This window comes from Antedon bifida, chromosome 1 (assembly GCF_963402885.1).
Source record: "Antedon bifida chromosome 1, ecAntBifi1.1, whole genome shotgun sequence".
NCBI lineage: Eukaryota > Metazoa > Echinodermata > Crinoidea > Comatulida > Antedonidae > Antedon > Antedon bifida.
In genome coordinates, this window is record NC_136226.1 from 25,979,170 (window position 1) to 26,003,887 (window position 24,718).

General features: G+C 32.1%; 2 protein-coding genes across 5 annotated transcripts; one reads left to right on the forward strand and one right to left on the reverse strand.

The window, feature by feature from the left end:
- Positions 1-172: 172 nt before the first annotated feature.
- LOC144846939 (uncharacterized) lies at positions 173-10,643 on the forward strand. Of its 2 annotated transcripts, none has more exons than XM_078703585.1 (17): positions 173-266; positions 650-773; positions 1,122-1,198; positions 1,528-1,666; positions 2,693-2,770; positions 3,095-3,148; positions 3,358-3,498; positions 3,758-3,953; positions 4,215-4,314; positions 5,478-6,210; positions 6,332-6,393; positions 6,825-6,868; positions 7,078-7,151; positions 7,468-7,569; positions 7,996-8,212; positions 8,588-9,452; positions 9,535-10,643. In XM_078703585.1, the coding sequence occupies exons 2-17, from the start codon at positions 696-698 to the stop codon at positions 9,620-9,622; spliced, it is 3,048 nt and encodes a 1,015-aa protein (XP_078559711.1). In that variant the 5' UTR covers positions 173-266; positions 650-695; the 3' UTR covers positions 9,623-10,643. The 2 variants fall into 2 exon arrangements, with proteins under 2 accessions (XP_078559711.1, XP_078559712.1); XM_078703586.1 differs by having other exon boundaries at positions 7,081-7,151.
- A 2,462-nt stretch (positions 10,644-13,105) lies between these two features.
- Positions 13,106-23,852, reverse strand: LOC144846612 (GDP-fucose protein O-fucosyltransferase 2-like). 3 transcript variants are annotated; one of them, XR_013613248.1, is made up of 9 exons: positions 23,683-23,852; positions 22,540-22,799; positions 21,307-21,553; positions 19,655-19,721; positions 17,326-17,451; positions 16,093-16,273; positions 15,861-15,987; positions 13,820-15,104; positions 13,106-13,387 (listed from the first exon to the last, which is right to left on the reverse strand). XR_013613248.1 is itself a non-coding variant. In XM_078703561.1 (8 exons), the coding sequence occupies exons 1-8, from the start codon at positions 23,850-23,852 to the stop codon at positions 14,945-14,947; spliced, it is 1,338 nt and encodes a 445-aa protein (XP_078559687.1). In that variant the 3' UTR covers positions 13,398-14,944. The 3 variants fall into 3 exon arrangements, 2 of the variants coding, with proteins under 2 accessions (XP_078559687.1, XP_078559686.1); XM_078703561.1 differs by lacking the exons at positions 13,106-13,387; positions 19,655-19,721 and adding an exon at positions 18,878-18,944 and having other exon boundaries at positions 13,398-15,104; XM_078703560.1 differs by lacking the exon at positions 13,106-13,387 and having other exon boundaries at positions 13,398-15,104.
- Positions 23,853-24,718: the final 866 nt, after the last annotated feature.

Genomic DNA, 24,718 nt, shown 5'->3' on the forward strand with positions numbered 1-24,718 from the left:
ATTTTCTAAATATGTAACATAATTTACATACATATAGCCTATATTAGTAAATAATTATAATTTGAGTGCCAGTTTTTGTAGGCCTAGGCCTATTCGTTTAACTAGTTGTGGAGGATGTTTAATAAGTGAATGAAGAAGAAAGTTCTCTCGGGGATTACAATTACACTATTTACCAAAATCCATTATGGTTGTGTCGAATTTGCATTTTTGAAGAACGTAGTGGGATTTATTTTCACATTTGACGACCTTTTGGAAGTTCTTTTGAGGCATGAAAAACTGATTTTGTATTTCTGAATATATTTGAATTATTAGGATAAATGGTTTTATTTTATTAGGTGATATTATTTATGAAATTGTACATCGAATTGAAGCCAATGCTAGGCCATCTGTGCGATCCTCGTTGGCGCGATTTTTGCTGAATATTGACGGTCGTGAATGGCGCTGTGTTCCTACGCCTGAAAGAGAGAAGTCAGCCTGGATGCAGAACCCATCACCAAACTGAACTGCACAACCAACATGAAAATTAAACCAACTAATGTTACATAAATATGTGGTAGATTATGAAGTGAACATCTTTTTATTTTTCTCTTTCATAAAATAAAATGTTAATGAAAAATATGTTAATTCTTATTGTTTTTTTTAATTACAGATTTAGGACCCCTATATTATAGGCTAACCTCCACTGACACACAACAATGTCAAATAATAGAATACTTCAGCCACTTGATAAAATCTTTGCAAAGATGAAAGGATGGCCATATTGGCCTGCCAGGGTAAGTCTATTCTCAATTGAACCAACTGATGTGATGATTGGACAATTATAATAAGATTAAAAGAGGTTATTTTATATATTCTGGGTGATACTTACAAATAAACATTATGATTATAAAGGTTATTTAACACTCAGGTTAGATCAATACTAAAACCAAACAATGCAAAAACTAGAATTTGCTTAAATTTACTTTTACTACTAAAAATTTATAAAACCAGGCATTCTGATCATCATCCCAACGGCCAAGGTTGTTATAATAAAGACTGTTTATCACAAATATAGGTTAAATAATAGTATGTAATTCTATGCTAGAAATAAAATAATTTTGTTGTGTACCATTATATTATAGATTGATGAGATTCCTGAAGGAGCTGTGAAACCAACTGGAGGAAAGCTACCTGTATTTTTCTATGGTACCCATGAGACGTGAGTGCCTTGCATAGATTGCTGTGAAACATGCACAGAACCTGCCTTCTCTCCTGCTATTGGTGTCTTGAACATAGTCTACTTCCGTTTCCAACTAGCAAATATTTCTGGCCATCTTTACATACAAATCAACCTGTTGTATATAGGACCAGCTATTTAATATTTTATTTAACAGACAATACAAAATTAATATGTTCTCCAATCTACCAGATAAACAATGGGAGAGTCAATGGAAATCCTAAGCGACTGAATGACTAGCCTAGTACCATTTTGAACTGTAAAATACTTTTTTCTTCTTTATAATGTTTTTGAAATATTTTTTTCTTCAGGGCATTTATGCTTCCAAAAGACCTATTTGACTATGAAAAATATAAGGAAAAATATGGGAAACCTAACAAACGTTATCAATCCTTCAACGTTGGATTGTGGGAGATAGAAAATAAACCAACTATAAAGTTTCATGGTATGGTATGTATTCTGAAAATAACAGGTGTCAATGTTTTAATATTCTACAGTCTATTTTGTGCCTAGCTTACCTGGATAAACCGATAAATGCCATATTCTCCTCGAAGAGCAAGATATACTCGAAATGTAGAAAATTCATTGGACACCCCTCTTCATAAATGGTACAGTCAACAAACCATGCCCTCAAGTGGGAGCATCCCCACAAACCACCGTCATCATTTATGGAGAGGGGTGTTCAATGAATTTTCTATTTTTCGAGTATATCTTGCTCTTTGAGGAAAATATGGCATTTGTCGGTTTATCCAGGTAGCACTTGGACTACCACCACCATTTCTGGTTTGTGTATTTTTTAAATATTTGAACAAGCGTTGTTGCTTCATACCTCAAATTAGATTTATTTTTAGATTAATTAAGTTGATCAAATTAGCTGTATTTAGTGCTACAATTAACACTGTATTTCACACATAGAAGTACATCAACAGCGCTTTATCGTTAGCATTAATTATTAACAGCAGAGGTTCATGTAAATTATCAAGATTTCTGCACCATTTATTGAATCACTGTGCTTGTCCTATCATTTACAGTAATTGTATATCCGGTTTTTGTCAAATTTATCAATAGTATTTAGGTTTAAGGTTTTCACTAGCGCCTTGAGCACTTTAGTGGATATGTGCGCTGTATAAATCTTTGTAAAAGAAAATACCTTTCCAAATATTTTTATATGATTTGCATTTCTATAGGACAATTTACACAGACGAGCGGTAAATGTGAAAAACTGCGTGTTTGTACCACATAGAACATGTATCTATCCTGAGCGGTTTCCCGCTCAACCGCCCGTCAGCTCTATGCTTTGTGTAAATGGTCATAAGAAATAACATAGATTCTATATTTTTGTTTTCCACTTGCCGTTACTGCTTGTCTGTGTAAATTGGCCCTCCAAATAAGTCATTATTTCTCATTTCACTGTGTGTTGATTAAATTTCATCAATTTCAAATCCAATCTTTTAAAATATTTTCTCCTAATTTAAGGATGAAGAAGAAGATGAGGAGGAAGAAGAGGAGGAGGAGGACGATAGTAATGACTCGGAACCAATCACCACTAAAAAGGTTAATTTATTTTTAAAGTAAAATTACCAAAACAAATATTTCCAATTAAAAAATCTAGGTCTTGTCAACATTTAGCAAGTAAAGAAATTAAATATTTTTCCACTAAATTGGTGTTTATTTGAAGGAAGACTTACAATTAACCTTTGTCTACACTATCAAACCAGTTTGACAAAAAAAAGTGTGATGTGCCTAATATGGTAGTCATATGACATCATCATGTCCATATATGGGCATGTTACACTTCGTTGTCACATAAAATTTGATAGTGTAGACAGGGCTTTACAATTAGATACATAATTATTTGACTGAATTTGTGTATTGTAGGAAACAAAGAAGGCAGCACCGAAACGAAGAAAATCTCAAGCTGGGACCGGCAAGGTATGCTATATGTATTTGTTATGTTATTGAGGCTAAAGCTCTGTCTACACTATCAAACTAGTTTGACAAAAATATGTGACGTGCCTATAAAGTTTGATAGTATAGACAGAGCTTAACTCACATTTATGAGTTCTAGCCATGAACAGTAAATCTGTTATTGATATTTAAATGATTATTTCATTTCATGAATATGTTTTATACATTTTTAGGGAACAAAACGAGCAAGAAAAAGTTCACAAGCGAGTAGTAAGGGGAGTGTAGTGCAAGAAGAATATGATGAAGGTGGTACTGATATTGAAGAAGATTTTGATGAGCCGACAACCCCAGACGCAGAATCTTCCGGAGATGAGGTAATGTTTGATAGTTATCTTTGTTTTTAATATACAGTAGTACAGCTTGTAATGGGATCCTCTTTTCTACTTTATATGTTATGTTTATAAATGGAGGTAGTTTTAATAGCTTTTTTTTTCATTTATTTTTTAAAGAAACCTCCCAAAGGAAAAGCAGTATGTGCATACATTTAAACATACAAACAATAATATGCATTTACATGTTTATGAATTATGGAAAATATACATATTTTTTAAACAATTTGATGTTGAATTCCAGGATTTTATGCCAGACAAGAAACAACCAGCAAAGAAAGGAAGAGGTAGAAGAAAATCTAAAGAGACTAGTGAAAGTGAAGGGGAAGGAAATAGTTCCAATAATGATGACGACGATGAGAGTGAAGAAGTTCCCAAAAAGAAAGCAGCCGCAAAACGACAAAGAAAAACTCCACAAACAAAAGCTAAGAAAACGCCAGGTAAAGACATACATTAATTCTGTATATTTTGTGGTACTTTTCAATAACTTTTATAAATATTTTCTTTAAAAAACAATTAAGTAACAAGAAGTTTTGCCCAATGTAAATTTTACCAAATAAATTTGTGAATTCAATACTTAAAAAATGTGTTCTCTGGTCTTTCCATTTACATTTTATTTTGTGTTTTTTTTTTTTGTCATATTATATGTCATATAAATATATAAATATAATATGTTTGTCCTTATTCTGCTCATTTAATAGCCCCTAAGAAGAGACAAAACAGTACTACAACCAAGGCTGCTAAAACTCCAAGAGCAGTTGCTAAGCCAGTAAGGAGAGGGTCTAGTGATAGCGTGAGCAGGTATGTAATGTAACAACCTGTTTTGTTTTGTGTATAATATTTATTTTATCTATCTTTATACTGACACTTTCAGTGATAAGGCATTGATTTCCAGTTTGTTCCATAGGTAAATAAATTGTTTCATCTTACAAACAAATTAAGAATATGATCATAGATATTCAGCGCCCTCTTGTGTCACTTGAGTATGTAGCCCAGCTTGTATAGCGTATTTCTATAATGAAATCAGATAATCAACGGTCATCAGTTTAATTATAGCATAATTTGTGTGATTTCTTTAAGTAAAAAATTAACCTACAAAGTAATTGCAAGTAATCTGTAAATTATTTTCTGATCAAATAGTGTAATTGGAAAAAACAACATGTTTTTGTTTGTGTGGAAACGTACAGGAAATTTCAACAATAGTTGTTAATTAGACCATTATTACTATTCATTTACACCATTAATTGATTATGGGCAGATTCTATAATAAGTAAACAATTTTATAAATCCACCAATCAGCATGATTTCCTGTAATTGGCATTGTTTTCATTGGCTACTACCTCCTCTTTGTTTGCATAATGTAGCATTTTTGTTAATTGCTATCTCATTTCTGGATAAGACAGCATCATGTTTGCACTCTCTGTAATTGAGGTTTCAATAATAGCGTGTTATTTAAATATAGTTTGTGCGTCTTTTGGTTTAATCTTAATGGTCTTTAGGTAAGTATGTGGACAAAGTGTACACAATTCTAAATAAAACGGCATTACTCCCACATACAGGGGAAGAGTAAAATGACTCTTCTCTGCACATACCTTGCCTCTCTTGTACCCCTTTCATATCTCTTTCACACTGGCCATCAACACTGAGTGTTTTGTATGGTGTGTGTGTTATTTTAAAACACAGTCTAATTGGTCTGTTATTAGACTTTGTCCACCATGTAATGTGCGATGTCGTTTTAGAAATTCATTTGTGCCAAACTCTTTTCATATTTTTAACACCAGTGTCTCTAGAATGTAATGATACAACGATTTTTAATGTTACTGTTTATACTTTTACACTTTATGTCATTTTCGTTTTGTGTATTTGCTGACAACCAACATTTCATGGTTTTTTGCAAAGACAAATAAAGTTTCTTTTACCTTGTGCAGTATGTGCACTAAATGTTGTTTTTACTTTGTTTTTAGCATCTCATCTATATCAAGCGATTCTAGTGATAATGAAGAAAAGGTGTCTTCATGGAAGAAAAAGGATGAAGAAAGAAAAAAGAAAATTGAGGAGGATAGGTTAAAGAAAGAAAACGAAGAGGAGAAGAGAAGAAGAAGTAAGGAAAAGGAAGATGAAATGAAGGAAAAACTTGAAAAGAAAAATAGGAAAAAAAGTAAAGGAGATAGTGATGATGAAATGTTAGATAAAGAAACTGAAGGAGAAAATCTAAAAGCAAAGAAAATACAAAGCAGGACTAAAAAAGATAAAGTAGAAACTCCTAAAATAAAACAGAAGGTTGAAAGTAAAAGTCAGAAAAAAGCGATTAAAGTATCTGAAAGCGAGGATGATGATGATCAGAAAAGTGAAAAAGAAGAGAGTGATAAGGATGTTGAAGTGTCTGAAAATGAGGACTCAAAGGGAACCCAACAGGTGAAAAATACAGAGGAGATTGAAAATGTGGAAGATAAAGAAAAAACTGAAAAAGCTAAGGAACAAGAACGAATCAAAAGAAAGGAAGAAAAAGAGAAAAAGCGCTTGGAGAAGGAAAAGAGGAAGCAGGAAGAAAAGGAACGAAAGAAGAATGAAAAGTTAAAGAAAAAGCAGGAAGAAAAAAGGAAAGAACTTGAAAGGAGGAAAAAAGAGGAAGAATCAAGAAAAGCAGAAGAAAAAAGGAAACAAATAGAAAAAGAAAAGGCTGCTGAAGAAGAAGCAGTAAGTAAAATATTAATTTTGAAATACAGTATAAATTATTGTTTTTTAAAGGCAATTTACTGTACAGGTCACTTTTGTTTCACAAAATTTATTTATTAATCAAACATAAATATTTTTGTAGCGGAGAGCCAAACAAGAACAAGAGGGAAAAAAAGATTTGGAAAAAAATTCAAAGCATCCAGAGTAAGTATTAAGATTTCTGATGATGATTCAACAAATGAATTTGCCACTTACTACATTCCAGCATGTTCAAATGTTAAATAAGTTTGTGTGTGTAACTCAGTTTGAAAATACATTCTATTAACCCCCTACACAGTGGCGTAACGCATGGGGAAAAGGCCCCTGGTTTAACAATCCTAGGGGCCCTCCAACGCTGGGTAGTTGCATTGGGGCTGTTCATGCACTAGGGCCCCATAGGCTCTGGGCACCTGGATTTAACCAGTGAGCGCTCATAGCCATTATGCCACTGCCCTTACATCTGTGACCGAAAAATATATCAACTCCTCGATGAGGGAACTGGAATGGACACCCTCTATAAATATTGTTGAAATCTTAATTGAATAGTTATTATTATTATTATAGTGTCTTTATATAATGTATGTCTTTTCTTCTAGAATCACCAAAATTCAACAGCCAAGTGAACTAAAAAAGAAAAAAGGTTTGCTTATTATAAAAACATTTGATTTCAATCAGGCATTTAAAAATATTTCTGTTTTAAATTTGCATAACTTTTAGTGACTCCAATAACATGTGTTATTATGCATACAAAAAACTCCATCTATTATACATTTGGGAGTCTAAGACCACATGTGTACAGAAAGAGAAAAACTACTACTTGCATGTTAGTTTGTTGTTTTTTTTTTCCAGTAGTTACTAGTGTTGAGTTAGCCATTGGTAAGCTACATGTTGAATTGAAGCAGTCTCTAAGATTGGAGAGCCCAGTAAGTAAAAGAGCTTTATTCTAATCATCAAGGGATAATATTCACTTCAATAAAAAAAAAAAAGATATAAAGTAAAGAAGCCTAAGACTTAAGAGAAAGCACAGCTTTTAATTAATAAATGTCTCAGAAAAAAATTAAAATGTAAATTCTTTGTTATGTTACATTTTTCTAATTGATTGTATCAAAGTTTAATAAGGTTAACACATTGATAGAGCTAGGTACAACAATTTTCACTTTGTTTATACAAAATATATGAAATCAAATAAAATCTTACTAATTACTCAATAACCATAAATATATTTTATTTATTTTATAGGATCCTGCTAAAAGTTTAAGTATCATGACCAAACTTGATTCATTTGTGCTTTCACCAGCTATTGTAAAAAATAACATTGATTTTGTTCAGACTTTAAAAAAGGTAAAATTCATACGGTTTAAAAGTAATGTTTGCAATCATATATCTTACAACCCGGTTTAATATGATTAAGTATTCAGACAAAGTGTTTCAGGAGGGGTACTCATGGTTGTATTCACACTTAGAAAGAATAATTTAAATACAATAGGGACACCTATTCAGGGGACACCTCTATTAAAGGACATTTTCCTTTAATAAGAATGAAGGGAAATGTATGTCTTAACACTACCAGATAACGCCTATTCAGGGGACACTCACATTAAGAGGACAATTTGTAAGAGGACAATTTGTTGGTCCTAAAGGTGTCTTCTAATGGGGATTCTACTGTAATACGGTACATTAATTCCTGAAGCCACTCCATAACTATACATTTTCTAAAATGATATACTCTACTTATAAATAAGTTATTATGATGTTTTATTTACTCAGGTGAAAAAATATAAAGGAAATGAGCGAGTACGTCAAAAGGCTGAATATCTGTACAACAAATTCAAGTCTGTTTTTCTGCTACAAGAAGGAGAAGTTGTAAATACTGAATCGCCATCTATTCCTACGCAGCCATTAGTAGAATCACTCAAATCAACATCCAATTCTAACTCCGCTGTCCAGTCGCCAGATATTTCAGATGGAAAAAAATCTATCCAAGGTAATAAGTTTAGAGTATAAACATAACTTCTTCAGAATGATAAGTTATTACTTGTTATATATAATTAATTTATCCCTTATCATATGAGTACGATTTACTGACAGGTATCAGATTCTTAGAGACAGCTGGGATAGTAAAAATTAACTTATTTTTCATAACTTTATTTTAACATCTACATCTACTACTGTTGTAGTACATCTTAATTTTCCCCTTACCTTCTTCTTTTGTAACGTTACTGTTTTGTTGATTCATACAAGTAAAGGCCATGCAGAGCTAGTGAAATCTACAGCAAACAAGTCTAAAAAAAAAAACATGCTTGTTTTATTCGGAGTAAACTTATTCACAACATTTTTGTATTTTTACTTGCTATTTCAGAAGTACCAGCAGAACCTGTTAAAATAGATATCAAGGAAAATAAGAAAGACGAAGAAATGAAAATTGAACAATTAAAGAAAAATGTGGAAAAAGAAAATGAAGTTAAAGAACCTGCTAAATCAGAAAGTGTTGATACAAAACCAGCTAGTCCTAAAGAACAACAAAATCACAATAATACTGAAAATAGCACGGAGAAAGTCACAAACAATTCCACTGATAATGACACTAAAAAAGCCACTGATAGACTCGCCGAAAAAGTCACTGATAAAGCCACTGATAGAGTCGCCAAAAAAGTCACTGATAAAGCCACTGATAGAGTCGCCGAAAAAGTCACTGATAAAGTCACCGAGAAAGTTACTAAGAAAGTCACCGAGAAAGTCACTGATAATTACACTGAAAAAAACAAAAGAGATAACATAGAAGAGGATGAATTTGTATATGAACCCATAGAGAATCGTGTGCCATTAGATGAACGAATCGCAATGTTAATGGGAGAGAAATCATTTGGCAGCAGCTCTAATGCGCAGGACTCTGAGAGTGATGCCACCCCAACAAAGCCATCACTGCCATCAAGCAAAGAGAGTAAAAAATCCTCAAAAAGGGACCAAAAGGAATCGAGTGGATCAGGAACATCTAAAAATGAACACAAATCTTCAAAATCGAAAGATGGGTCAGATGTCCATGAGCCTTTGGGCTGGCAGAGTGCTTTTGATGCTTCGACTGTACAATGGAAAAATGTCCTGCAAGAATTTGAATTAGAGAGGGAGGAAAGAAAGCGAAAAGAACAGCAAAAAGATGAACCAGTTAGGCAACCTCCACGCACACCAAGCTTGTTGAATTTACCGATGCCACCCCCTCCACCAGGGTAAGTTACAAACTTGTGTTTATTTTTTAATATAGGATAACCTACAGTTACAATTTGAATAATGTGTTTTTTCTTTCATCAGATGCACAACAGATAGTACAGGTACCGAAGCAGAAGACAGTCAAGAAACTAGTGATATGGAAATTTCTGACATGGACATTTCTGATTGAGCACATGAATGAATGATATCAGGAAAAACATTTGTGATCAAATGAACTGAAAAGTTGACAGAAATACACTGCTGAAGAAATCATGAAAACACAAAATGGAAAATGTAACATGGATGTTTACAATTGTTCATGAAACAAAATTATCAGAGAAAACCACACAATGAGTAATAAGCAATGTACTTAGGATCAAATGAATTGAATGATGGCCAGAAATACGTTGATACAGTATTAATAATTCTTGAAACCAAAATATAAAAATTACATGGACATTTCAGACCACTGATGCATATTAATTTGTGGTTAGTTTCTGGCAATAAATAACTTCCATAGATCAAATGAACTGAGTAAGGTTGCCAGAAATAGTAAGTTTGCCATTAATGAGTACAACATAAACAGACTTACCCCTGATTAACATCATTTTTTCTTAGATTATGTGTAAGAAAAAGAAACATGGCTAAAAACATTAACAATGATTAAATGTTATTGTTATTAAAATGAAAAAAACAAAAAACATTGTGCAAAATGTACTTGCTGGCTATGAAATTGAATGTTGTGTTGACTGGAACTGTACAAAATAAATGCATATCAATTGTGTCATTACATAACATTTAATATGTGGTGTATAGTGGTATGTAATCTACTGTATATGCAGTATGTGACAGATGCTGTTGGCCATTCTACAAAGGAAATAACCTATGTGAATGGGTATTAATATTGTACCCAAAGACTATTCACTATTGATAATGTGAACAGACATTTCGCATGAATAATATTCTAGTTGTCTGTCTGTCTGAACAGAATCTTGGATAAACTATACCGTAGTTTACAGGACAAAATGCAGGCTTCTATTATGTATAAATTGTAAATAATAATTTTACATTTTGTTCTGTACTTGTTAATTTTCTTAAAATGTGTAATGTTCAGAGCAAATTATTCTTTTCTGGATATGTTATCCATGTTCAATTTTTAATATTCAATTATGATACAGTAATGTAAATACACTTATGTGTAATGTATTGTAGCAAGACTTCTTTGATTGTTTTCTTCTTCCATTAAACTGAAATTACTTTTATTTTTAACTTCTCTACAAAACTTTTTTGTTGTGAAAATGATTTATCTAATCTATCCACAGCCAGACATCCATTCACTTTTAAATGTGTATATATACATTACTGTAGTATTTACACAACATTGCATTACCATTATTACAACATTTGTAGAAAATAAATGCTACTATTTTTTAAGATATATTGTCCCCCTGAAAAATAATTTGTACAATTTTTCTGTTGAATATGCCATTTTAATGTCGCATAATAGTTATCCACTTTGACCGAAAAAAAAATGTATTTACCTGAAACAACAGTAATTTAAAGCAAAAAATAGTCAAATTGGCTGCCAGCCAGTGGGTTTTTGGTTGAATTTAATTTATTTTGTCATTTTATAAGTGAAACAATGTTTTTCTACGGAAAGGATTAACTTATTAAAACTACAAAATCACCAATTCAAAGTCTGATTTAATGAATCTTCATTTTTCATGTATTTGGGGGACAAAACGTCTTTAAGCCAGAAAAGGTTTGATAACATCTACAATATAGCCTCCATTGACATAAATGTCCAACCGTAAAATGTAACATTTATGCCAACTGAACATAATTTGTTTATAGTAAAAATCCTCAATTACGAGCCCCAAATTAACGAATTCTCAATTTTACGAACACAAATTTATGAAGTACGTACGTAAATATATTCATACAGTATATCACAGAAACAATGGTCTTAACAGGTGAATCATTGTTTATGGTAAGAGTTCAAGACAATTTTTTTTTAAATTCTAATTCAAAGAAAATAAATAGAAATACCTCAGTAGTCATTGTTAAATATTCCTTCTTTATTTAAAACAGGAAGACTTAGAACTAGACATGAAACTCGTCACTTTGACGAGTTAGTTATCCGCACAACGACAAACGCCACGTGCACGTCATACGTTGGAATATTGCACACAGATAAAGATTATGGCATTATGACAAGAACTGAAGAATATGATATGCTGTTAGTGCTGAATTCTGTCAATTTGTGTCATATAGTATATACATGCAAAGAGTATAATCTGTATACATATTACATACAGTGTAGAATAGGTGAAATTACGGGACCCGCCATTTATTCCAATTTTTAACATGGCGACGGTATCAAAATGAAACACTTAAATAGCAATTTCTGGAGGAAATTATCTCAGGAACAACATATTAACGTGTAGAAGAAATTTGAATACGTAAAATATAGATGCGCACCCTTTTAAATGTGATGAACTATTACGCAAAATATGAAAATACGACTTTTTTTATTCAACTGGCCATATGATGACGTCACAACATCCGATTGGCAAAATGTTTACATGAATTCGTATCTACAATCCAATAGCTTCCAGAAAACGTTTTAATCGTGATTATCACATTTTATTCTTACGAGCTATTACAGATTAAAATTTACTGTAAAGATGAAATTAATGACCCACGTAATTAAAATTTTTAGGCATGATGACGTCATAAAAATTAAAATATTTTTATCTCATGCTAAAGAAAGTTGATTGACCTACACAATATATAAATTTAGGAGAAAAAGGAATACAGATAAGCGTGATGCGCTCCATTGAATGTGATGAGCAATAACGAAAGAGACAAAAATCCTAATTTTTACATTCGTGTGGCCATACGATGACGTCACAATGTTTTTTTAGCCTTATCGATGCATGATCCGATATCTACAACTCATCAACTTCTAGATTTTGTAATAAAAATAAACGGTTCACGGTTTACTTTAGAAACTATGACTGTTTAAAAAAAGACATAATTTTGACGATTTTTTAAGCTTTTTCATAAAAAACGCGCACGAATTGTCTAATTCAACGTGTTCGTATGGCGTTATTTAAACTGGAAAAGGTCTAAATTGTTTTCAAAATTACTAGGAAAGACTTGAAAAATATAATTCAAGAGAAAAAAATATGTTTTTAACGCTACGTGCGCACCGCGTGCGTAAAAAATTGCGCGCCCGTGGGAATTTTTGACATGCTCAAAATGACAAGAAACGCATAAAAAGTTGATTAGAAATTAATTTTGCGCATTTTGAAATTTTAAATGCGCGTGCGCGCGTAACTTCTTGTGAAACATGCCATTTTTAATCCGTAGAAAGTTTGCCCCTGATATGACTTAAATTTTGTCAAAGTGTCAATACTAAATGACTTTTGGTTTTTAATCTATAATCAATCATTGAAATTCATAAAATTGCGCGTAAGTCACGTTGCGCAACTATGACGTCATTCAAAAATAGGAGGTGCACAACTTCACGTAAATGCCCATATGTTGTCAAAGTTATGAAATGTTATGTTTACACATTTTAGAGAAACGCGACTCACAAAAAGGAAGGAAGGATCCAAGAATAATACAGAAAAAAACTATTGATCCCATACAATAACAAGGAGTTATCCGCTTGGTATACCAAGCGGATAACTAAATAGAAGAATTTATTATTTACTCTACAACTATAAACATATTAAACTATAACTGCTGTAAATATTTAAACAAGATATGGATTTTAAAGTGAGAAAAACATGTATTCAAAAAGGTATCAAAATAAATACATACACTGTAAAAAAAAAACACTGTGCTAAATAAACTATCCCAAATAATGGAAAATTGCTAGATTTTGAAAAAAATCTAAAATGAAATTATCCCAGGAACTATTTTAATGTTCCATGCTTTCTGCTGGCTGGGACGTCCCACTGAAAGCGATTGAGTTCGCTATAATGGAGTCACCCAGGTCTAGCATGTGTGATGTATGTGTTATTATTTGTATTGTAAAATCCAGAATAAATTGGATTTAATTTAATTTTTTTCTTTCTAATACTACAGTACATAAATATTGTACATCACATATTCAAAACAGATGTAATAATACAATAATAATAATACCTTATCTATCTAATAATTTATCAATAAATGCATTACATTAGATTATAAAATGAAAAAAATATTTCCAAACATCCGAAATGCTTGTTTTTCTATAAGAACTTGAAATAGACCTTACTAGTTTTAATGGTTTTACTGTATTGCACGTCTGTATGTGTGACTAGATGATATATAATAGAGAAACATATGACAAGGTATCGCCAATAAAGAAATGATGGATTTAACAATAAACTATATTACAATTAGATATACTGTATTCAAAATAAGCAATAAATACATAAAAAATGACAACATAAATAAGAGTATTGTAACAAGTGTAGGCTGTGATAGCAAACAACAATAATTAAGCAACTGTTTTTACAAAAATACATTCTAAAACCCAGGGAAGAGTGAAATTACTCTTCCCTGCTAAAAACTATCAATCTAACATGTCCATATAAATATAACACCTAGCTACTCTACAGTTTAAATCAAAATAATTACTTTTAAAATGTATTTCTAGTGCTATGTGATTTTAATTGGTAGAGCAAAGCTATTTTTAATATGAATAGTTTGAGAAAATATTTGGAAGAATATTTAATATTGAGCTTCTGTTGTGTATGAATGTTGTTATTATATCCATATCAATATATAATCAATCCATATAAAATATTCAAATACTAATAATGTATATCCCTCCAATCCAAACATACTTTATATGGTCTTATTCAATATGCCATGCAAAGCTATACCCTATTTCATGTTACTCAAGTTTAAACTATGGCACAACTTCCTCATCTCCCTTCCCCCAACTTCCTCATCTCCCTTCCCCCTCCTTCCTCTTTCTTGGCAAGATACAGGTAGAGTATTGCTGTTGGGACGTTACATGAATGTAGGAGTGATGTTAGGTTATACAAACCATTTCCCACAAACATGATAAGATTTTATTTATCTATTTTACCTTTATACTTTTTTTTTTATTTCAGCTGCAATAAATAAAACCAATGCTAGAAGCATCACATTTAGAATAAGTAATTCATTTTACCAAAACATGCCGCTATTTAAAAATGAATATTTATCTAATGTGGTGAATAAATAAGTCAAGACCCACTGGTACAGTACAGTGTGTTAATAATTCAATATGGATAATAAATATATCTTTCCTAATATTTGTAAAATTCTTCCTTTACTGTGCCTTCATGACTTTATTGCTATTATATTGCTTAATTTGTCCAAGCAAATCCCAAGCATCTCATGGAAATAGATACAACATTAATTCGAACCAACTTAACTGGTGGAAATGTTCAAACAAAATGGTAGCATTACCAAGAAGTAATTATACTCATTCGTTATATTCATTCAGTATTTAAAAGACCAATCAGTAGACAATATTCCATTTTGAAGGCTGGTCACAATCCGGGTCTAAATCTGGGTCACCGCAAAAACAGTTGTACGTCGTCTTTGGGTCAAATCCGATGATTTGTCTCTCTTCTTGTATACGAAACGAAAACGTGGAAACGCATGTTCCAATGAAATACCTACACGAAAAACATCAACATTGAATAACAAAATGAGAACAATTAAGATTGAAATAATTAAAAGAGATTTGGGGTGTGAGGAAGCTGATGAGAGAGCAGGTTCTGGTCCAGCGCCAGCAAATTAAAACGAACGTCAATGTTTTGTTTTCAAGCAGCTATGCGCATCGATTGCCGCATAGCCACGTCGTGAAAAGGAAACATTGCCTTTCGATTTGATTTTCCAGCGCCGGACCAGAACCGTGCCGGAACAGGTGTAAAAGACTCTTAAGACATGGTACTGAAAGCTGCAGTGTTTCACAATAAATACAATTATTATTATTTATTCTTTATACTGGGTAGCCTCTTCAGTCTAAGACTGTTCTCCCAGAGGGCCCAGTGTATGTATATATGATGAGTTTGTGATAAATACACCAGGGTAACCCCCTACTCATCTCGGAAGATGTACTAGGTTCTTTAAAGTGCACATGAGCTAGATGAGTGCACATGAGCTAGATGTGTACACTCGACCTACGGTTTATATTACATTACATAGAACCATGGAGCGACTAAGCCTTGAACCCTTGTCGATGTTAACATGTGTTTGAGACACAGACATACTGATGTTATTGTTATGGTGAAACAAATGTTGTTGGGAAAGACAGACAATAATATAGTAAGGTGTATCGGTTTCTAGCACCTACTGGCAAACTTTAATGGCTGCTGTCTGTAAAGTTAAATGATACAACATGTTTTGATAAAATGAGAATGTACTCTTACTTAGCATGAGCTGCTACCCATTGATCTATGATAGCTACACCTCCATCCTTAAACCTCTCCATGATGTCTTTAGGTGGTCGGTAGTGAACAACTTTGCCATCAACTTGACTCTTTAGGTCATCAATTTCTAACATAAATTATAATTATAAAATCAATATTTTGGTAAAGAATACACGGCAGCACTAACAATACTAATTTCATTATGTAGAAGAAATTAAAATGATTTTAATACCTGATTTAATAGCATCTGTGCATAGAAACACTGATTTTAATCCCTCTCTTTGAAGAATTTCATTAATTTGCGTTGCGGCATTTTTAATTGATGGAGCTTCCTTTCGTTTATTGCGAGCAAAGTCCTGCCTACGTAGATGTACTGCTAGATAATCTCCTCCTTTGGCAGAACCAATTACTGGCTGAAAGTATAGTGCATAATTGCTATGTAATTTTGATGTTTGTATCGGTTACGGTTACACGCAATCTGGCCATGAGTTACATGAGTTAATTTGTTACAATGCATGTCTTGTTTTTTTTAATGAAATAAAGTGAATTTTTTGCCCATCTACGTATTACAACATCAGTAGATTTCCAATTTTTAGGGCGAATCTACAGCAGAATAAATACTATTTCTACCTCCTCCAAGAAGGTTATGTTTTCACCCCTGTATGTTTGTGTGTGTGTTTGCGTGTGTGTTTGTGTGTCTGTGAACAGCCTGGAGGCCACAGTTTTTATCCGATTCTCACCAAATTTGGCAACAATGATCTATACCCCAAAAGCTCGGACGAGTTCGAATTTGAGGGGAAAAGGTCATAGGTCAAGGTCACAACTAACAAAAATCTATTTTACTGCCTAGAGACCACAGTTTTTATCCGATTCTTACCAAACTTAGCCACAATGATCAATGACACATCATATAATTGTGGTTAAATTTTGAAGGGTCAGGGTCAAAGATTAAGGTCCACAAAAAAACTAAAAAAAAAAGAAATAAAATAATAATAAAAAAAAAACCTCAGTGGGACTTGAACCAGCGATCTCAACTGTGAGAGGCTGGATACATAACCATTACACCACACTGTCATCCACAACTTTGTAGTGTGCAGTTAACATATTTACACTTAGAACTAATAAAAAAAAATGTAAAAAAAAAATATTCAGGGGGCATTTTATGTAGGGGAATTTTACAGTAGGCGGAGGTTTGTACTCTCAGAGTACCCTCTAGTTTTACTTATTTATTCATAACACATTTATTTCCAACTGATAAAAAGAAAATATATGACACATTTTTTTATATGAACAATTTGTTCAGAATTATAACTAGAAATGCAATAGCACTTGTCATGAGATGGCCCTTATAATAAACAATATAATTATTTATTTTCCATTTCATATTAAAAATATAAATTTTGAAGCAGAATTTAACTTCAACCCTACCCATGATAATTTCTATATCAAGACCAGAATAATATACCTTTTGATCTTGCCAATTTCTTTCCATAATCGTGTTATCCTTTTCATCAGTTGAATGAAAATACTTTTTTCTGATTGCGTCTCCAATACCAATAAGAGAATCAGAGAACCTCATACTTCTTCTTGCCTTTAAAATAAAAATTTATTTTAAATAACTAGAAACTCCCTTGTCAAAATACACATCAACTATTAGCAAGTACAGTAAACGCTCAGGACGTACTATTTTTTATGATTAAATACATTTATCATATTATCTATCTAATATCTCCCTTGATATTTAAATAACAAATTAAATTATCATATCAAAAAGAAAAGGTCACATTAGTACAATAACTACTGTAATAAATTAAAAGTAAATTGTATTTTTTGTTGATCCAATAACAAGTAAACAAAACACAGGATAAATAGTGCTTATGACAATAACACATTTCAATTGTTAAGTGGCCTAAGCAAACACTATGTGACATACAGTACATTTGTCAGTGCAGCATAAATGTTCATACATTAATACTAACTTCACAAGAATTACAATCTTACATAATCTTGATTTTTAGTGATCTAGTTATGTAAACAACAATAATAAAGTAACATCTTGCATTACAACTGTCCTCTCAGTTAAATGGGAGAAACATCAATGTCCTTAGAGTTGGAGAGACATGTATTTTTGACATTAGAAAGACACGCCCTTTAGTTGGATAGACACACCCTTTGTGTTAAGTGTTAAGAGAGACGTCTTTTGTATTGGAAAGACACACCCTTTGAATTGGAGAGACACACCCTTTGTGTTAGAGAGATGTGCCATTTGTATTAGAAATACACGCTCTTTGAGTTGGATAGACACACCCTTTGTGTTAGAGAGACATGCCTTTTGCATTAGAAATACACGCTCTTTGAGTTGGATAGACACACCCTTTGTGTTAGAGAGACATGCCTTTTGCATTAGAAATACACGCTCTTTGAGTTGGATAGACACACCCTTTGTGTTAGAGAGACATGCCTTTTGCATTAAAAATACACACCCTTTGAGTAGGAAAGAGATGCTTTTTGCATTATTTCATTTCTATTATTAATATTACTGAAATAAAATAATGTATACCTACTTCACCAGTATTAATTGATAAGCATTAGTTGCACAAAGTGTTTGTAAAATAGAGCATTTATAATTGGAAGATGTTACTGTGTGCTAATAACATGCATATTAAAATATATACAATTGAGGGAAATGGTGAATCGAGATGACGTCACTAAAAATTTGCGAGTTGGGTAAAAATTGGAAACAAAACATATACCTATATACCAAATTCAATAGTTGGACATCTGTTTGTCATTTCCCTCTATTGCTACCATCCCAAAAGCAATTTATTAAATGTTATAGGTGCATTGCCTAATTTTTTTTGCTGACATAAATTTGCATTTTAAATTTGTAACAAATTAGAACATAGAAGTTAGAACATAAACAATCTGTGGAGGACAAACTCCTTAAATGAGTAATAAAAGAACAAATAAATGACAGCAGAAATAAAACCAACGTAAAGTGCTAGTTTCCTACTCACATCCCAATAATCTTTTCCTCCATAATGGTCGTGAAGCAACTCCTCGGCTCGGTCAACAAACACTGACCTGTGTCCGATGGTAAATAGGTTAATGATTAATAAGGTTAGTAGTCACACATATACCTGATAAAGAATGCCATTGTTCAACACATTTTTTTAGCTCAAATATTTTATCCTGTGCTTGTAGACAAACATTTTATCACGTGCTTGTGCAAAATGCTATTTTTAAGCAAACAAAGCTAGCAAAAGATTTTTTAAACCCATCACCAAAGCAGAGATAGAATGTGCAGTAGTATGTTACAATATATTAAGGATTTTTTTTATATATATTCTACCTCTATAGTAATATGTTGCAAAACATATTGCTTTACTACATACAGTAAAGCTCTGTCTACACTATCAAACTTTATGTGACAAAAAAAAAATGCGATGGTGTCATCACTATGATATTTGGCCGGATTTCATTTGGGCACATCACACTTTTGTTGTTAAACTAGTTTGATAGTGTAGATAGAGCTTAAGAAACAAACTCTGATGAAAAAAATGAAATTCATCATATATTTTGTATTAAATTTTTGCATTTAATTTCAGAGAATGTTTTGAAGGATTTGTGCAAAGTGAGCAAGTGATCCATTTACAAGATGAATTTCCATGTAGTTTAGAATTTTCTCTGTGAAGAAAAATGTGTGAATAAGAGTGAAATACAGTGACAAAAACAGAGATTTAAAGTTGAACATTGACATTTTTCACAGATACCCAGGTCAAAGGGCAACTTACTTGCCAATACATCTTTCCCCCGAATCTGTCATGCAGAACTGTTTCTGCTCTGGTTATTAATACTGATCTGGTAATAGAAAATTTAAGAAAATACAACTAGTCTACGGATGAATATATTAGTATTTAAAAATTTGAAAACATTCATAATTTTAGATTCTAATCTACCAATAAAATATGTCCAGTGCCTAGACTGATTAGATTACTATATTATAGAATCGGTCACAAAAGCACTATACTAAATGATTGATATCAAATGATATGATAATTATACCGTTTGTATGTATTAAATTTGTATATTGACTTTGTTTTGACTGTGAATACTATAATGATATTCTAATATGGCTTGGTATTGATGAGGTATTTGTTAGCAAAGTGTTTTTGTTTCATAGTGTTTACTTTCTTTCTACATAAAAAAAGACAGAAATAGAGAATGGCGTATAGCATTAATAATGATGGAATTTATGAGTATATTGATAGTATTATTATCATGATTAAAATGAATTTTCTAAATCTGTTTTAAAAGTATTGAAACAGACATAAACGCAAATAAATTACATTCAGTATAAATTTCGACTTTTAAAAAAAATTTCACAAGTATATTATATGCATCCAACAGCGAACAACTCGCCAATTACAGGATGGATAATATATTTATAATTGATCGTTTCATGCTTGGGGTGTGGAGTTGAAAGAGTTGTTACAATCCAAGGTCAGGATTGGGATTTGAAGACAGGCACATTAACCACTAAGCTACACCTCCACTGTATATAACTATGATATTGTTATTACCTCCGCCAAGGAGGTTATATTTTCATCCCTGTATGTTTGTGTGTCTGTCTGTCTGTGAACAGCCTGGAGGCCACAGTTTTTATCCGATTCTCACCAAATTTGGCCACAATGATCTATGCCCCAAAAGCTCGGACGAGTTCGACTTTGAGGGGAAAAGGTCATAGGTCAAGGTCACAACTAATAAAAAACTATTTTACTGCCTATAGAGACCACAGTTTTTATCCGATTCTCACCAAACTTAGCCACAATGATCAATGACTTATCATATAATTGTGGTTAAATTTTGAAGGGTCAGGGTCAAAGATCAAGGTCCACAAAAAAAAAAAAAATAAAAAAATAATAATAAAAAAAAAAAACTCAGTGGGACTTAAACCAGCGATCTCAACTGTGAGAGGCTGGATACATAACCATTACACCACACTGTCATCCACAACTTTGTAGTGTGCATTTAGCCTATTTACACTTAGAACTTATAAAAAAAAATATATAGATTTTCCGGGGACATTTTATGTAGGGGAATTTTACCGTAGGCGGAGGTTTGTACTCTTGGAGTACCCTCTAGTTATAACTATTTTAATTCCAATAAAAATGGAAGTTTTGGAAATATGTATCATAAAATTGTATGCATACTTTCAAAATTAAAAATTGTTCGTAATAAGAATTTATTGAAAACAATATCTAACACTGTATGTATACTTTGCACACATTTACAGTTTAAATATCAAACAGTTTCAGAAACTGACATATCACCTACTTCCTTTAATAAGCCTATAGTTTACTACCCTACATTCATCAAACTTTTATATTAACCCCTATTACAGGGTACTTAGAACCAATAAAGATAACCCACAAAGTAAACATACCTTGCAGTTGTATTTTCCCACAGCATAGGAGCTAGAATGCTTGCAAAGCCCTGTACAGACAGACATGTAAAGTTCAAGCCATACACGTCGTTGTAACCCCAGAACCAGCCTCTAAATTTTCCATCTTTTTTTATATAAGGAGGTCGATCAATGCACTCTCGTCTGTCATACTTTTCTTCAAATTTACCATTCTTCCATCCTTCAGCATAACGTTGGAGTGTGTATATTTCTTCAATTTCTGGTTCTCCTGTATTATTATTATAAATACAAAAATTAATTGTGATTACACAATGAATAATAACTAACTAAATTGTTTTGTTACTCTTCTTTTGGGAAACCCTATTTATTTACCTCCCCCAAGGAGGTATATATGTAATCGGTAGCGTGTGTTTGTTTGTTTGTTAGCAGGATTACTCAAAAAGTAATTACAAGATCTTTACTAAAATGAATATACAGATAGATATGTGGACCATTCAATTAAATTTTGGGACCATTTGGGACCATGGTCCCAATTCTGGACCACTTTTTAGTATACTTTTCAGACCTTTTTCAAAAGCCGGCAAGCAGTCTTAAAGTCCCAAGTAAACTGAAATTGCATTTTCTCAAGAACTACTTGTCCAAAAAACTTCATTTTTGTACAAGAGGCAAGAGTTATAATTTGTGATTTGTAATTTTAAAACATAATTTGATTTAATGTGGACGTTTTTTGATGCGAGTAGTTTAAAAAACCTATTTCTTTTCAAATTCACTCGTTTGATTTTCGCGTTGCTGTTCTATTGTTAGTCAACTGAAGCTATTGTTAATTGAAAGGCTTGTTACATAACCATTACACCAAACTCGCATACACATGCTTGTTGTAGTGAAATTAGCCTAAATCACAAACAGCACATTAAGACACACACAAATATATATATTTTTTTTTTATCGGAGAAATCTTATGTAGGAGAATTTTACAATAGACGGAGGTATGCACACTCGGAGTGGCTTCCTAGTTGATACTGTAGATGTGGAAGATAGATTTTATTATTAACGATGGTGTGATGATTGTTCTGATAGCCAGAAAAAACCAATAGTCATCAAGTAAACAACAAGACCGAGGTTCTAGATATTGTGAAGTTACCTTAAGTTTTATTATTTAAAATTACTGATTTTTTAGGCAGGAGACAATTAATTATAAACATTTTTTTATCTACACTTATTCATAAGCTAATTTAATAATAATAAATACATTACTGTTGGCATGCCATAGGTATTCTTCAAATTCCATAACAGGAACATGTTGGTTCAAGCTTTCAACATTAAAGAATAAAGACCACGGTATTCGATTTTGGTCAAGCCTTGGCGTCTTCCAATGATACATCCTGCCCCAAGGCGGAAGTACCAAAATCCATTCTTCTTTTTCACAGAGAGTTTTAACAAGATTTGCTATTCGCATGTAAACATCTCGTCTTAAATTAAATCCTTCTCCAGGATTGACATCATACAGTAGATACCTATAAATTAAGAATTATAACAGATATTTCTCTGGAAATGTCCATTCAAATTTAATGTAATAGGTTATACTGCCCAGACAGCCTAATGCACAATTGTCGTGCTACAGAAGATGGAGAGATTGCTAAAACATTGGTGTTAGTTCTGTTTTGCACCTATTTCAACTCCAAATTTAGAAGTTAAAATTTACTGTAACTTTATTGTGAATACTTTAGAATATCTAGAATTAGGCCTTATAACTACTTTTATGAAGGAAAATCACATAAAAAGTAACAAATAAATCCTTAAATTGATAATTATTTTCATGCTACTACTTCTATTTATTCTAGACTGTAATACAGATAGATAGAAGATAAGTCTAGAATAGAAGTAGTAGGCCTAGCACGAAAATAAAAAACAATTACAAAAAAGATACAATTTCAATATTTGTCAATGATAGATTAATATAAAGAAGTCAATATAATATATAAATATAGTATATTATATTGACTTTTTTATATTAATTTATCGTTATTATATTGAAATTGTATCTTTTTTAATTATAGTATAATTAAAAAAGGACTAGGCTAGTAATTAATAATATACCATTATGTTTTATTATTTATAATTATATTATTTTATAATTATTATTAACGTTTTTTTTTTTCAAAATACACAATAACAGCATAGGTTGCTAGATCTAGTAGGCCCAGCCCTAGAAACCTAGGGGCGTAGATTATTGCACCGACCGCCGGTCAAACTGTCACTGACGAGTTGACGTTATCCCATTTTGACACGTCGTCACATAGAGAGGCGGGCTAGAGAGAGACCTCTCGTTCCGCCGTACGCGTAGGCCTATTGTTGCCCTTTCTTTGCTTGGTGGTGATGGCCTAGGCTCATTCATACCTTACTGGCTTAGCGACTCCTACGTTTAAACCTTTTTGTGACGAACTAGCTTGAAATATGTCATCATCAAGTAAAATTGTTTCTGCGTAACATGCAATTATGTTTAATAAAACAGATAATAATACGACAGACTTAAACAACTTGAGCAGACGTCGTATGTACGCAGCCATCTTTGTTATTTTGGAGCATGCGCTAAAGTAGTCCAAACTAATGACCAATCAAAAGGGTTTAAAGTACTCAACCAAACGACGCGACAAAACTGTCGTGCTAACAATATTTTGTTTGTTTGTTTGTTTGTTTTATTCGGTACTCAATACAACAAAAATACCAGGATGACCCATAAAGCTGAAACAGCTTAATTCCAATGGGGTCCTTTAAACAAGCAAGTTAGATAATAATGTGTACATTATAAATGCATATTAATACAATAAACAGAAACATCCATATACAAAATACAATCATCATCAGCATGGTTAATGCACAATACCAAAGTGAACCTTTAACGCACGTTTATATTCAATTAATTTTTTTATTTATTTTATAATATCATAATAAAATAACTTCTAAAAGAGTAATTATTTATATTTTTTTAAATGATGCCATATATTTGAATTCTTTCAAATCATAGCCTATCTATAATTTAACCATTTTTAGTCTGGACCAACGAGAAGCTTTTCTTTTTATTTAGGCCATATCTTTTTCAACCGCACTAACTGTACTTGGCAACGACAAGGCAAGTCTTCACATTTCCAAAACTATTATAAAGGTTATTTTGCTTAGCCTTAACCACGAATAACCTTTCTGTGATAGTATTACGAGGATCTTACAATATAGGACGACTCATAAAACAACAACATAAACACAGACTGCAAATGGAAATAACAAAACACGTGGCTAGTCACGGTTTTACATGCTGTTATTAAACATGTTTCTTTCCACAAGTTTACTATCATTTTGTGTCGACCGACCAATCGGCGGTGTTATATGATAATATATTTATGAACTTGACTTACGGCCGAATTAATGACGTTTAGTA